Source organism: Aquila chrysaetos, chromosome 4 (assembly GCF_900496995.4).
Source record: "Aquila chrysaetos chrysaetos chromosome 4, bAquChr1.4, whole genome shotgun sequence".
NCBI classification, from domain to species: domain Eukaryota; kingdom Metazoa; phylum Chordata; class Aves; order Accipitriformes; family Accipitridae; genus Aquila; species Aquila chrysaetos.
The window spans coordinates 76,396,358-76,411,443 of record NC_044007.1 but is presented as its reverse complement, the minus strand read 5'-3'; the positions used below and the strand labels follow the sequence as shown (position 1 = coordinate 76,411,443).

Sequence of the window (15,086 nt, the reverse complement as noted above, 5' to 3'; positions counted from 1 at the left end):
AACAACTAAGCCCATGTCTCCATGTCTTTTCCTGCTTTTGCACTTTGTCTTTTTGCAAGTTCAAGGACAGATATCAAACAAAAATGAAACATTTCACTTTGGGCCAGGGTTAGATGTGGAATGTTTTAGCTCGCAGGAACTTCTTCCAAAAGGGCAAGAACAAGGCAAAACAGAAATTACAGAAAAGAAAAAAAAAAAACCAACCCCAACACATTTTGCAGTCTTAATCATAGCTTTCTGATGTTTGTTTATTTCTTAAAATAGAAAAACATTGTTTATATTGAATCAAAACATTGCTTCAAAACCTTCATATTGGGCATACTGGTACCCTATGCAACCAGCCAATCTTACTGTTGTTACCACTTCCTTTCTGCTGTTTGTTACATCCATTTACCATCTCCCTCTAAAATTAGACTGAAAGCTCTTTTGAGTCAGGAATGAGATGAATAAAATGCCTAGTCCTTTCCAAGGCATTTGAATGTTCTGCTAATATAAACAGCTATGAAAATTGACCAGAAGTATATGTATATATACAGATACTTGTATGCATAAGTGCATGGAAAAGGTATGTGAAATATGCATACGTGTTGTAATGATCTTTTACTGTCTCCTCCTATCCTCATGTTCCATAGCCTTAACTAAACTGATGTCTTTTACACAGCTCTGCAAAATTTCACACTGCATATACCACGTCTTGGAAATCAAAGCCATAAGAAACATCATGTTCAATGAGGTAAGAATTTCACAACTGTTCAGCTGAATGTAATCACCAACTGAATTTAATCAAAATTTACCTGGGTAAGAACCAAATAAAACAAAAATTTAAGACTTGGCTTACTGCGAGTAGTTTGTACAAGAAAACTCCAAACCCGTGCTGTACATTTTGTAGCAAGTATTTATGTCCACTTTTTGCACAAAAGGATTTTTCAGGAATTTGAAAGACATAAAAGCAAGGAAAAATAGAGACTATTCAGTAAAACACAAACCAAAATTCTGGAAGTATTTTGTATTCATGTGTGGATTCAAGCACTTTTATCCATAGCGAGACTTAACAAATAGCAATAATTTGTAAAGCCACTGGGGGGCACCAAGTGTTTTAGATTAGACAGAACTGGACTGGCGAGAAAGTGGCGATTTAACTGGTTTCACCTGTAATAACTTTGCTTAACACACTTACCCAAAGACCTGCACCTTTGAACTATAAGCTATTATCCTGAGTTGCTTTTACAAAGATTGTTACAACCAAACATAATTAAACCCAATGAAGTTAAACATTTTTAAGCCTGCAAGTTCTAACTCTGTAAAACCGAAGGGCTTTCAGGTATCACACCTGCCTCTGCGAGTCCAAGAGCTGCACCTGCGCTCCGGACACAAGCATGGCAAGAACTCACAGGAGGACATGTGTGGCTTTAGTGCTTCAACTTTTCAAGACAGGCAGGTAAACTGTGAAAATAAAGTCCTGTTTGGAGAACTGCGGGCACTGAAACTAAGGATAAGAAAGGAGGAGAGGTAAAAAGTAACAGGCTGTTCTCAGTTTTCTGCTGAATGTGTACATACCAAGCCTGATCTATGGATATTTTAAACCTCCAAATGCTTTTGATTTTGACATTTGTGTCATGCTGTGTCCCTAGCACCATTAACGTAATGCTGACGTTCAAATATTACTTAACTTTTAAAAATTCTTTTATTTAATGCTGTTATATATTTTAACAAAAAAGTGGACGTATGCAAACCAACTCACATACTGTTTCTAGCAATATCATTTGGATAATCCCTTTACCATGTGGGTCCCCAAAGTGGAATCACATGGACTGCGTTAGTTGCCTGAAAAGTCTTGGTATATAGGAACAGAATACCAGCCCTTCTCTTCACAGTGAAATTTAGCAGATTGAAGAAAAGAAGCTTGTAAGGAATTTTTGTGTATCACTATCTATCTCAGGTAAATAACCATTGCTCTTCTGCAGTGAGAAGTGAAACAAGAAAGGGATCTAATTTATTTGGTTATTCAGGATTAAGGGAAGTGTCTTACATAATCACTAATGGGAACAGTAAACATGTGAGGCATTAAGATGGGGTCCCTATTTTAAAAAAATCTGTATTTGTGTACGTATATGTGTGAATATAAATATAAATGCTTCTGCATTGAGGTGTTCAAACTGAATTTTGATTTTTGGGCAAAGCCTTCAAGAACTAAAATAGTTTTTGACTGAAGGGAGCTTCTCTGAAGCATCACAGTACATCAGTGTGTATATGCAAATAAGCATACCTGCTTAGCCTTGATCACTTCATGCTTTTCCTCCTATAGATTTCACCTCTCTGCCTGCCATAGCTTGCATCCCTCTACACTCTGAAGGAAAATGCTGGCTGCAGAGCCTTCTCAACAGCAACTTGGACTGTGCCACTCCCCAGTTGAATGCCGTCTCTGGCATTGCTGTTCTGTACAGTTCCAGTATCTTGGTCTCTGCTTTATCATGTATTAATATCCATTAAATTCTAATAGAATTCATCATCTTCAGCGAAGAAAGGAGGACATAGTACACTGATTTCTTCTGGTCCTACAGAGGATTCATCTGAGTCAGAATGTTCATGGGGATCACACACAAAAACATTAACCGCTAAATTTCTCAAATTACTTCCGAGCTCTTTGAGAGGACTTAAACTAACAAAGATGGTCAAGCAGTTTGCAAATGGGCCATTTACAAACAGGCTGTTTGGGTTTCACATTTGTACTGACTCTGAATGTTTGGAATCAGTCCAGAAGACTGTTACTGTTGTTGGTTTTGCCCTTTTTGTACATCTCTGCGGCTTTGGGACTTACCTCCAAAATTTGTATTTTTCTCTCCCCACATCCTTCAGAGATGACTGTCTTCCCCTTTACCACTGCTTTAAAACCTATACTTTGCAATAGGTTAATATTACATGTTGTTTGGGAAAAGAGTGCGTAACTGGAAGGTTTGGAAAACAAAAAAAGTTACTGTGTCTAAACCCAAGTCACACATTCAAATCTCCCAGGAATATTTTAGTTCCTAAATGCCTTCCTCAGTACAAGTAAATGCCAATTGCAGTGGTTATCTAGTCATTTTGATGCAGACCTTAAGGTTGCAAACATAACAAACATCTTTTTCTTAAAACATACTAATAAAAGACAGGAAAAAAAAAAAGAGACAAATAGTTTTTTGTGGTAGTTTACATCCAGAAAAAAAGAAAAGTTTGTGAAGAGATAGTTACAGATATCTTTGGTCTTCCATATAGAAGCTTGCTAATCACACAGCAAATAGGGTGGCTTCTTAAGGATATGCAGTGCTTTTTGCCTCTATATCATGTCAGAAGCTCATTACTATTGAAAATCGCAAATCACTTTGTAAGTAACACCTGGGTCCACAAAAGAAGCCTAACTAGAAGTCTATAAACACTGGATAAATCCTCCTACAGTTTTGTATGACTTAGGAGCTGAAGTGTCTTTTTTTTTTTTTTTTCCCTAGGTGATCACAGCATCCATACTGGGATTTTTATAAACTCAGAAAGGAATTGAAACCCTAGGTCCCAAATTTCTCCATAAGGCACAGCCCTGCATCTGAACAGGCACACCTTAGCTACTATTGTATAGCGTGAACAGGAACGACATGCCCTACACACAGATACGTTGACGTATGAAAACTACGTGGTGTATGACTGCCTGCTACATCCCAAACGTAGGCATCCCCTTCCCCAGGTTCCAGCCCAAGGAGCTGTTTCAAACATCTGCTCTTCTGCCTGACTCTGTGGCCCTTTCTCTGGGGCAACTCCTTAATAACACGACAGAGCGCGAGCACTTCTCCCTTTTTCCCCAGCTCCAGCCACACTGCTCTCCACTTGAAGGTTGCAATATCTGCTTCTGCCACTGTTCTTAGGTCTCTTCTCATTCCACCTATGTCCACTCTATCACCCACTGTAATAAATGCAGCTTCAGAAATAATTCTGGCAACTACAGAGGTTCCCTTAAAACCCAGCTAAAAGTCCAAGTCCACAAGATACAGTACCAGCTATTCTCTTCAAGGACTGCCTTTGCCAGCAATGGGAATATAAAAGCTGTTATTTGCAAGATGCTACAACGTGTTTAAAAGAAAGCAACTTTTCAAGGTCAAGCACTGTGATAAGCAATGCTAAAGTGAAGTTAACAAGTGAGGTTAAATTCCAAATTACTTTTCATTTGGAAACTTGTCTATTGGTTTGAAAATATAAACCAGTGTCAGGTGGGTTTACATACTTCATTACTACACTACCAAAAGGAAAGTCATCACAATATATCTGGAACCCACGATAATTCCTGAGAAGAGAGGAAAATGTGCAAGATATGAAACACATTTATAATTGTTATTTTGCAGCTACTGATATAACTTTAGCAACATGTCTGCAAACTCGCAAGAGATATCTTAAATTCTGCTAGAGCAGGAAGCAAATGAAATGCAATTGTTTCTCAAAATTTAAGTTCAACTGAGAATTGCTGGAGACAGAAATTACTTGGTTTTTTAAAGCTGCTTTGGAACCCACTGAATTGAATCATCATTCATCTGGGGCAGGGTGTGGGGGTGGTGGCGAGGAGAAACTAACTTAATGGTTCCAGTTTGACAGATGTATACAATGAGATACAAATTCTGCCCTTAATTACCCCTCTTCCCCTTTCAAAGTTGCAAACATAAGGTCATAACTTATTTTCTCTGTATACTGGGGAACAATATAGTCCTTAACGAAGTATTAAACATACACACTCAATTCAACAAGCCCTTGGAGATCTAGCTGTCTGAATTACCTTTACAAATAAGGGAACATATTAGCGTTTTATTTTGGAGTCAGTATCTTTAAGAAAAGATTGATTTACTTAGCCTTCCTGAACTGTATTGTCACAGAAAATATAAAAACCTGGTCTTCAGCTATGCTTATAGGAAGACAAGCACTTTTTGGCTGGACAGTCAGGGAAACGGCTGGGAGGCAGGGAAAGAGGGAACTTGTTGAATGTAAATACTGACCTGTGGAAACCAGCCTGATAAAAGGCCATGCAATTGATATGAGGCTTCCAATCCTCTATTTTCCCAGTGAGAGATTTAGCCCTACTTAAAAACTTGGCAACATACCCAGAAATCTGAGAGAGAATTCCACTAGAAACTGTAATGGTAGCCTAGTGAAGCAATAACAAACCTTGTATCAATTTTTCATCAGAAGGATATGTATCAGATTGCCACAAGGATGACAGAATATCAGGATTACCACTGTTGTCAAAGTTTATATCTGAAAGCCTCATTAAGGATAAAAGTCTAATTTTTATATCAGTCAGTTGAAAATTACAGTGTGATGAAAAAAGGGAAGCAAAGAGGGTACCCTCTATCCCAGAACCTTTCCAAATCGAAAGAGACTTCCTCATGTAGTGATTTTACAGCAGTGGAAAAAGCCTTTCTTAGGAATTAATCTGTTTAGTACCACAATAGAAAGGAATGTGTGTCTGCGGGGAGTTTGGTGTACTAGACCAGACCCTTAGCTAATGGATATTTTTGTAAATTTTTAGAGCCAACTCATGGATCTCCTCACTAGAAGTTTCCCTAAACTTCATAATGATGAAAGGTATGCTTGAATTTGACTTTACTGCTACAGAGGAAGTATATATATAATTTAGACTGGTGCCAGCTGTGTTTTTTAGTGATTAAAAAACTCCTCCTTTTTACGTCAAGAATAAACTTAGTACTTATTCCTAACAATGTTAACAAACTGTAAATTGTACACATTCTCTTTTTTAAAAAAAGATGTATTTTAAACACAAAACAAAGAAGCAGCAGAGGTAGGGATGCCCTATAAGTTACTGTATCCCTTAATCATAATCAAAACATGCTATCATTGCATGCACATTAATAAAATAAAGAAGCAATGAATAAACATGTTTTTCCGCAGTATAAACCATGGATGTGCTCTGGCTTAATTTGAGAGGGAACTATGGTCCCACATGGTAGAAATTCTGAATTCCTAGACTTGTCTTCCCTAAAGATTAACACAAAACAGATGACAGTTTTGAACCCGCCATGATATGAAAATGTGACACTACGTGGGGCAAACGAGCAGCACCCCTATGGAACCGAGCTGTCTAAAAGCTGTTGCCTGTGCTTTCTGACGTGTACAGAAGTCACGGAAAGTAGATAGGTAGCCAGCTCATTTTCTCTTCCCGTCCCACCACAGGTTACCCAAGAAAGCAAACTCCACTCACCCTGCGGATGTGCTCCTGCAGCCCCGTGACCCCATACATCCTCAGCACGAACCAGAGCTTCAGGGAGCGGAACCTCCTGCCCAGGGGGATCTGCCAGTGCTGCAAGCCAGGGAGAAGGGAGGACACCCACGTTAGAAGTCACCGTTGCAGGGATACTGCAGAAACTGTACATTCTGCAATGATTTTGAAGCACACCGCATTGCCACAGCCTACAGGTGGTTGCTAGAGGCACGTCAAATAACAGTAGAAATGTCTATTCCTGGTTAATGCCCTGGTGAGACTGTTTAATACTCAAAAGTTTCAAATTAAAATTGGAAAAGGAGGTTGGTGTCAGAATGAAAAGGTCACAAGGGAAGTCAAATTTTCTTTGTGCATCCTGAATTATCCTCGAAGGCTTTAGAAAAATAAGTACCTTAGAAGCTCATGTACATTGGCTTGTTTACAGTTGTGGGGTTAGCATCTACAATGACAGGCCCTTTTTCCATTTCAAAACAACAGTGTTTCTACTGGTTAAATATTAAAACACATATGCGTTTTTCTTTAAAAAAAATTGTATTATTCACTATGTTAAGGAAAAAAAAAATCTTTAGGACATTTCTTCCTACTGTCTAAACCTTGAGATATTGCACATGCAAGACAATTTCTGCCTGTGAACAATTTTTAAAAAAAAAATAGAGTTTAAAGTTTCAGCTTGAGGAATGTTAAAAATTTAGCAAGCTGCATCCTTCTTGGAAAGAAACATAAGGGTTTGAGGTTTATGATAGTAATGGAAAATAAAAGTCCTGAAAATACCAGTATATACCAGTAATAGTATTAATTATTACATTGATGCTGTACTTACCCGATAATCTGTTACAAGGCCTGGAAGTTAAAGAAAAAATGTTCACATTGCTTCATCAGAACAGTCAAAGCCTTCAATCATTCTAATGTTATTGAAAAAGCTGTATCGTAGCTATCCTGTATGTTTGCTACAAACTTCAGCATCATCAGTGTCAACAGGACCACTAAATATCTAGTAGGATACTTGGCAGCATGCTAAATGAAGGTACTTGTAATAAGTTTCATTCCTTAGCTACTCAGAATATACCACTAACAAGTTAAACAGTTTACAGGAGAAGAAACACAATTTTCCTTTCTGTTATACTGCAGATATTGTGGAGATGATGGACTAAATACTGTTTATTTTCTTATTGTAAGGAAAAGAAGTAGTAGATAAAATAGCTATCATTGATTTTGTTTTAAACAGTTTGCAGAATCCCTAAGCTCACTTCATTGCTCATTCTCTGCTGTGAAATGTCACCACATTTACCCTAGTGAACTGGTAATACTTTTTAAAATAATCCACTTCTAACTACCTTTTATACTCATTCTTACATTTGTTGCTAATTCTTCAGCATGTCTAACAAGTGATTGGAAAATTTGACTCAGAATTGACCTCTTCCTGCTTGAAGAATAGTATTCTGTGGTTTTTTATGGCTTTTCCTTTGACATAGTGAAAGCGCCTTACAAACACAGATTGACCAAGCCACAAAGCAGTCCAGGGAGGCAAGTAGAGGGCATTATTAGTTGTCTTCTATACAAGCACACAGAGTCAAGATGCATCTACCTTTTCTTTGAATCGGGTAATTAAACTGATTTCACAGTAAAGGAAACCATAATGTAAAACTGGGTTAGTTGCAGTAAGCCAGTGAGAGAAATTAAACTGATGTAAAACTTAAAGCCCTTCTTTAGGAAAATGTGGAAGCATCCGCTTAGCTTTCTTATTCTTTCTGCTTTATTACTCTGCAGTGGAGTATAAGCTTCATATGAAAGTATGTACTTAAATTCCATGGGAAAGTGCTGTGTAACTGCTCCTGGAATTGTGAACTGCAAGGTACTATATAGAACTGTAGCTTCTGAATTTGACCAGTCTATGTAATTTACGTAATTCTCAGCCTTTATATTTTCTAGGAGTTAAAAATAAAAACACAAACAATTTCCTGTGTTACAAGCTCTCTTGCCAATGTTCTCTCATCTATGCACCCAAAACATAGGAAAAAACCATGGTCCTTCCTCCCTGCAACATATAGCTATTTGGTTCTTTAACCTGTTACTATGTTATTTTCCAGATTAAAAAAAAAAAAAAAAAAAAAAAAGACACCAACAATCATTAACCGGTTCCCGGACCTCAGGAAATGAACATGGTTGTCTCAGCTCGGTAAAGAGGTAATTTGATAACATTCATACTCTTCTGCATTGTAGCAGCCATTTTTGTTTGATAGCTGCAAGACTGCTTGCAAAGAGAGTAAAGCAACTGATGATAGATAAATAATCCTACGCTCCTGTAAGGGGCTATGTCTAATGATCCACAACAACGCCTTTCACAAGCTGTGAAGCAGAATGCAATCAATGATTAGTCCTTGATTACAAGCCTTAGTCTTACATCTGTATTTAACCAGGAGGAATTGCATTGTGGGAGCATACGTGGCATTCACAATGGAGTATAAAGCTGCATTCTTCTAACACTGCCATTAGGATTTGACCTATATCCTGGGTTGCCAGGCAAGCTAGTATAATCTTCCTGGTGTGATGATGCAAATCACATAAAATTATAATTAATGACAAAATAAAGACCTTCCCCTTGGGGGCACACATAATTGCCATATGGTTATTAAGAGTAATTGCTCACAGATAGAGATATTTTTCCGCTCATTTAAATTCTTGAGTGAGAGATGAGCGAATTCAAAAATGCTACTTCATTTGCCTTGTAAACCATGATGGGAATTCTCAGACCTGAGACATAGTCAGAAAATAAGACCCTCCATTAGGCAAGTCCTATTTCCAGGAGTGCTGACATCCCATAAATTGCACAGGGACCAAGAGGGACTGTAACAGCCTAGCACCTTTGCAAATTTGACTATGTTTATGGAAGGCGTAAGTGTGGATTGGATTTAACAGTTTAACTAAAGGCATTTGCATTTGAAAAGTGTTGTCCAGCTCTTTGGAAAATTGATATCAGATGGGAATAGAGCGTAGAAAAATTTAGCGTCACTAGAATGCTAGTAATCAGCAGATCTCTTTGAAATCATTATGTCCAGATTGCATAACATGCTATCATAGCTTCTGAAGGCAAGACGAAGGCTGAACAACTTACTATCCAACTGGGGAGATAATGTTTTCAGGTCAACTAGGTGGCCTCACTGAGAGCACCAAGTTTTAAGAAAGGTTTGATTTTCTTCTGGTGTTATTTAACCTGGGGAAGACCTAGGGTTCCTGTATCAGCACTGTCAGTTGTCACAAGAACATATTTTCACTTTAGTTAAGGTTGGATATTTTCTCCTGAAGAGAAATATTTTTCATGTATGTTAAGTAAAGCTGGTGACTTAAGTGTATTTGCTATAACTTGTATTTTTCATTAAAAAAGGCAAAACCCCAGTATATGTTTTTTTCTTAACAATTCTGGCCTTTGGAGGGTGAACCTCAGCTCCAGAGTTACTGTATTTTCTTGTTTATTGCAACTGTTCTATATTTGCATTGCTTGGAAATGTAGAAAAGGAATAAAATGCAAAATTTCTGCCAGTTCAGGATTAAGGCACAGGAATCCATTTTTCCTAGGGCTTTTTAGTGAATGGTGGAATTCTGGATGGTATTAATTTAAATGTCAATGAGTTCATAGCCATAACAGAGAGAAGATAAAGGTACTCAGGATGTACTTCCGAACACAGATCAGCACCAGCAATTCCAGGGAAAAAATGAGATAGAGTAAACGGTAAGAACATCCACATGTGATTCACCCTCTTGAGAAAGTTATGAGGGAACTTGTACCACATGTTGACACTGCACTGCTGTGACCTTCTTCACAATTAATCAGTTAATAACTGAATGTGTGAAAACAGGCTTCAGGATGGCAAATGCCACTCTGCAGTTGCTAGGTATGTGCAAGAAGCAGCACTAATCCATTAAGGAGCTTTGTACAGGGCCTACGATTTGTAAGTTCTTTGTGAGCATTTTGTGAAAAGCTTTCATGAGCATTTTGTACAAGACAGATAGCCTGCACTTACCGCCTTCTCTACAATCAACGTGAGAACACGAAAGCAACAGGATAATGTCCCAGATAGCTATCACTGAAAATAGAGCACAGATACCAAACACAGCTCACCCCTTCTTTGCAGTTTCAGGAAGTGTTTGCTCCTGACATGGGTTTTTGAAAATTTCAATCAGAGCTTGCACGAATAGCTAGGAAAAAAGGTCACAGACTTTAGAAACTCTACAAATCAGATCCTGAAACCATTCTGGAGAAAGATATGTTGGGGAAGGCAGGTTAAGGGACTCGATACACAGCACCCAATAATATGTTTATCTGACTGCCAAAAGATCATTAAGAATTTTCTCAACACTCCTACAAAGAGTCAGTGGTAACTCTGGAGCTGGGGAAATCCCAATACAAAAGTATTAATAGAATGCTTTATAAAATGGCTTTCCCTCAGTTGCTTTTTATACTAACTAAAATCTCTCTAGACATGTGTTTGCACTTTAATAAGCTTAACTCCCTAGGGCACTGTGAAAATGGAAATAGGCTCCTAAACAACTTAGGTAGTTTCAAGAATTTCAGTCTTCATCTTAAGTCCCTTTTTCCATCAAATAGTGTGCAAACAAAATAATAATAATCTCATTTAATTAAAAAATTACCAGACTCCTGATGGTGATGCTGTAGGTAAAGAGGTTCTAATTTAAAGGCACCTGTTAAATCTGATCTTTTCTTCACCCTGTATAAAAAAGAAAGAAATCAAATTGAGAAATTTAGGAATTACAATTTAAGGCATTTAATTTCCACAAGAAGTGAAGGCAAATTGAATGTGTTTAAACTGGCGTATTTCCTGAGCACAGCCTGTGCCATTTTCAGTGCTTTTTCACAGCCATATCAGTACTGTACTTACAAGTAGTTAAGTGTAAGGCTCAGCAGGAACGGGCAGCATGACTGCACAACTGCATATTTAAAAACAGACAAGAAACAGACACAGAGGATCTTTTTATGGTGATAGACGCTCACACCAGAATGTGAGACTAGCTGAAGCAATGTTAATGTTTGCAGTCAACAGAAGTTGCCTTGAAATTGCTGCAGTACAAATCTGTGTGGGAAGAGCTGTGGCTTCCTAGACACCGCGCACCGCCGCAGCGAGGCTTTGGGGATGCTGGCCGCTGTCTCTCCGCGCTGCGGTGGTGGCGGCAGCAGCCGCTGGTGGGGACGAGCCACCCAGTCCAGACTCGGGCTTCCCTCTTGTACCACCCTGCCCTCAGCTGGGTCCGATGTACAACTACCGACCGACGTGCTACGGCACAACGGAAAACTGAGAAGCATACCTGACTACTGCCAGGGAGCGGGTGGTGTCAATGGACTGGGGTTCCCTTTTAGAGAGAATAAGCTATGTTTTGCCAGTGGGTAATAACAAGACCTTCCTGGTTTAGGCTTCGCTCTGCGTGTAAGACTGACTCACCTCCACAAATGCTGGGGTTTATAGAGGCAGAAGAAGAAGAAACCAGAAATCAAAAAGGGAAAGACCGCTACATCATTATATTAGGCCTAGAAATATGCTACAAAGTAAGCAATAATTATGTCAACACAGGGACACTCCAAATGACAAAAGTCCAAAACTTTCATGATTTTCTGTGCATCTGTTTTTTTCTGGGTTTTAATGTGTTAATGTAAATTTCTAAGTAAAAATCTAATTTCCAATATTTTAGTGTGCATGTATAAATGCACAGGCCAGTACATACTCCCACTCTCATCCACATCTAGACTGTGCTCATAAAACATCTTATTCAAACAAACAAAAATCCTTCCTCTCACCAAGGCTCAGGAAAGTACCAAGGTTAACAGTCAAGTACTTGCCTTCAGGTATGGAAAGTACATAGCTGAAGATAAGTAAGCTTATGCACATGAAAAATAGTAAAAGATATTCAGAATGCTCTCAATAAACACAATTAATAACCTATTTGTGTGCTGGAAATGTCCTGTGGACAGAAGGAAGAAACTATTAGCTGAAAGCAGGTTTAATTAGGATAACTTTTTAACAAAACCTAAGTTGTTCTACTGTAGTTTATTGGATATGTTTGAGTACTTTGATATATTTGTGTTTCACTAGCTCGTTCTGTACGCAACTAACTCAAGTTACAAGCAATATCTTTAGTTGTCTTGTGAGAGCTGCATTTCTCCTCCTGTAATATGCTGGGCTAAACAATGGAACAGGTAACTATTCTGCAGGAACATCTAGCTTAGAAGATGTAAAAATGCTGTCATCTTGTAGTTCCTTGGTGATGTTACTGCTTTTTTAAAAGATGGTGCCTGTTCCATCTGGGGACTTCACAGGTCTTAATCTGGCAACCATGAAAAACTGTCTAAAAGGATTACTAAAATAAATCCAAAGCCTGGACATCAATGTATATGAACCAGTTGAGCTGCACCTCTATACACCATGTCTAGATTTCACCCTATGTATTTAAAGTTCTTTGCAGTAAGTGCTTGTGTGGTCTGGTAATGGACAGAAGTGGTGTCCTTAACTTTCTTTGCACATAACCCTTGTTGACTGAAGGATCATGAATATATATTTCAAAAATGTCATTGATAAACTAGAAATTTTTTAAGGCTTGATGTTACGCTAATAGACCGACTAAGATCTAGCTTGAGTGGCACAGATTCACATATTAAGTACTCAAAATACAAAATGCACAACAGAAGTCCTGGTGAATAAAGTAGTGAAAACTGTGAAAAGTGACTTACTTGGATTGTACATCTGCAGCTTTCAACAGCCTCACTCTATTCTGTCTGTTTTAAAATTATAGATACAATAACCAAAAAGGTGACTTCATATTATAAACCAACAGGAAAATTTCACTTCCAGCTACAGATAAGCATTTCCTGTAAGCACTTTCCTTCCGAATACTAAAACAATGTTCCCAACCAAAAGTTAACATTTAAACCCTGAAAAGAGTAACAGAAAAGCAAAAATACCAAGACTTCACAAGATTATTATTTTCACTCTCTCTGAAAGAAGACACTTCTTCTATTTTGTCATATTCCAGAGTACCGATTAAACAAGTCAGGCAAAACTGACTGGTAGTTTCAAAGCAAAGTCTCCAAAGGACCCTAACATTTGAATATGGAAAATACACCCCTCTCAGGAGTGGCTATATTAATTTCCTTTTTATAGGAAATTGACTGCTCTTTTCTGTACATCAAGAAGTCTGAGAATATTTCACAAAAGGTTTATAATGAAATTGCCTCCAAATCCCAAATGACATCAGTGCTACATATTGCACTGAGTAGTTAAATAATTACATTACAGATCTAATGGCTAGATTATCTTAATCAACTTGCAGGGAAAAGAAATGGGAGTGTTTATTGGGGAAAGTGCTGAGGAGCCTGGGTGATTTAGAAGCCTGCCTGTCAATGGAACTCAGCTTGCTTTGATTCTGAAATGGTGTTCACTGTTTATTGAACTCTTTCCATGTTATTAAAATATCATGGTTAATATTTCCCATGTATCCTTCACAGTTACCTTTTCTCACCGGGTTCCTTCATCCTTTATTATTACATTTCACCTTTTTAGGCAGCACTACAGTTGGTAAGAGAGGTGAATTTTGGACATGGGCCTTAGATGTAGTTGGACAATGGATTGGGCTTCAAGTCAAAGAGTTTAACTTTAAATGTATACTTCATTCTTTATTAGGTGAATAACACCTATACAGAAATGCCTTGCTGAAATTAAGCCTGAATGGCTATAGCTGTGAAGCTTTTGCTTTGAGTAAGGAGACATGGTGCAAGGTCTCTTGAGATTCCTTATAATGGAATCTTCCTACCTATGAAAACAAGGATTTTATGCAATGGCTTATCTAAAAAAAAGCAAGAAACAAAATGGAAAAAAATACTTTCTTAAGTCTAAAGTCTAAGCTTTGTTAGGAAGAACCTAAAATCACCTGAGATGGGAACATAAACTGACGGACAGTGTAGCTGTACATACCTTGTTTTCCTGGAAAGCCAGGTAACGCACTTTTAACATAGTTCCACGGTGTTTCCACAGGGGAAAGCAGAATTAATGAGAAATTAAACTGGTAGGGACTAGACTCTGGCCCCTAATTGTCCTACAAACATTAAAGAGAATGATGGTGCACTGTCTCATTTCTGAGTGGCTACTTTGTTAACAATGTCTCTGAGTGATGAGAAAAAGATAAGAGAAACTAGCAAAGCAGTTTCATCGTCTTCCTATTTCCATATACAGAGAGAGACAGCTAGTTATGAGGTACTTATAAACTGGAGTCTTGGGTTAATCACTGCTACTACTGATGAATTAGGATCAAAATGTAAGCCATTTACTCTAAGGAAAAGAAAAAAAAAACCATAATGGCTTGGAATATTTGAAGTGCCTACGTCAGGAAAACTATTAAAATAAAAAATGTAATGTATTATCTGAATAATCTACATATTTGTGGAAAAGTCAACTTTGCTGATGATATTAAAAGAGCTGAAGGTTAACCAAAGGCAACTGAGCGATCACTGCCTTACATTTATTCTTCTTTTAAATAAGGTGACCTTCTTCTGGATGATGTTTCAGAGTTTTTCCTTCTTTTTTTCATTTTTGCAAATTTTGTTCTATTATAACTGAAATTAATGTTTTCATTTATTTTGATAAATAGTCTGCATTTACTGAATAGCTATTTTGCTAATAAGTATCATTAGTCATGATGCTGGTAGACACTAGGTTCTAGAGATTCCATTTTGGGACGCAATAGGATCGTCTATTATGGGATGGTTTTACTGCTATTATTAATGCTATGATACTTTGGTTTGTTTCAAAGTATGTCTGAGGGTTTCCACTTGGTC

The 15,086-nt window shown here is 37.8% G+C and overlaps 1 protein-coding gene across 7 annotated transcripts in view; it reads right to left on the bottom strand.

Moving 5' to 3' along the window:
- Nucleotides 1-15,086, bottom strand: part of DDC (dopa decarboxylase) — an 80,240-nt gene that overhangs the window by 10,275 nt on the left and 54,879 nt on the right. For 5 of the 7 annotated variants that reach the window (XR_005932225.1, XM_030011894.2, XM_041123089.1 and 2 more), the window contains exons 10-12: nucleotides 10,898-10,974; nucleotides 7,071-7,090; nucleotides 6,230-6,328 (exon numbers count right to left, since the gene is read on the bottom strand). Coding sequence is in view for 6 of the 7 variants with exons in the window: in XM_030011894.2 (XP_029867754.1) it covers nucleotides 6,230-6,328; nucleotides 7,071-7,090; nucleotides 10,898-10,974 (196 nt within the window). In the remaining variant the exon portion in view is untranslated. The other 2 variants (XM_041123091.1, XM_041123092.1) reach the window with 2 other exon arrangements.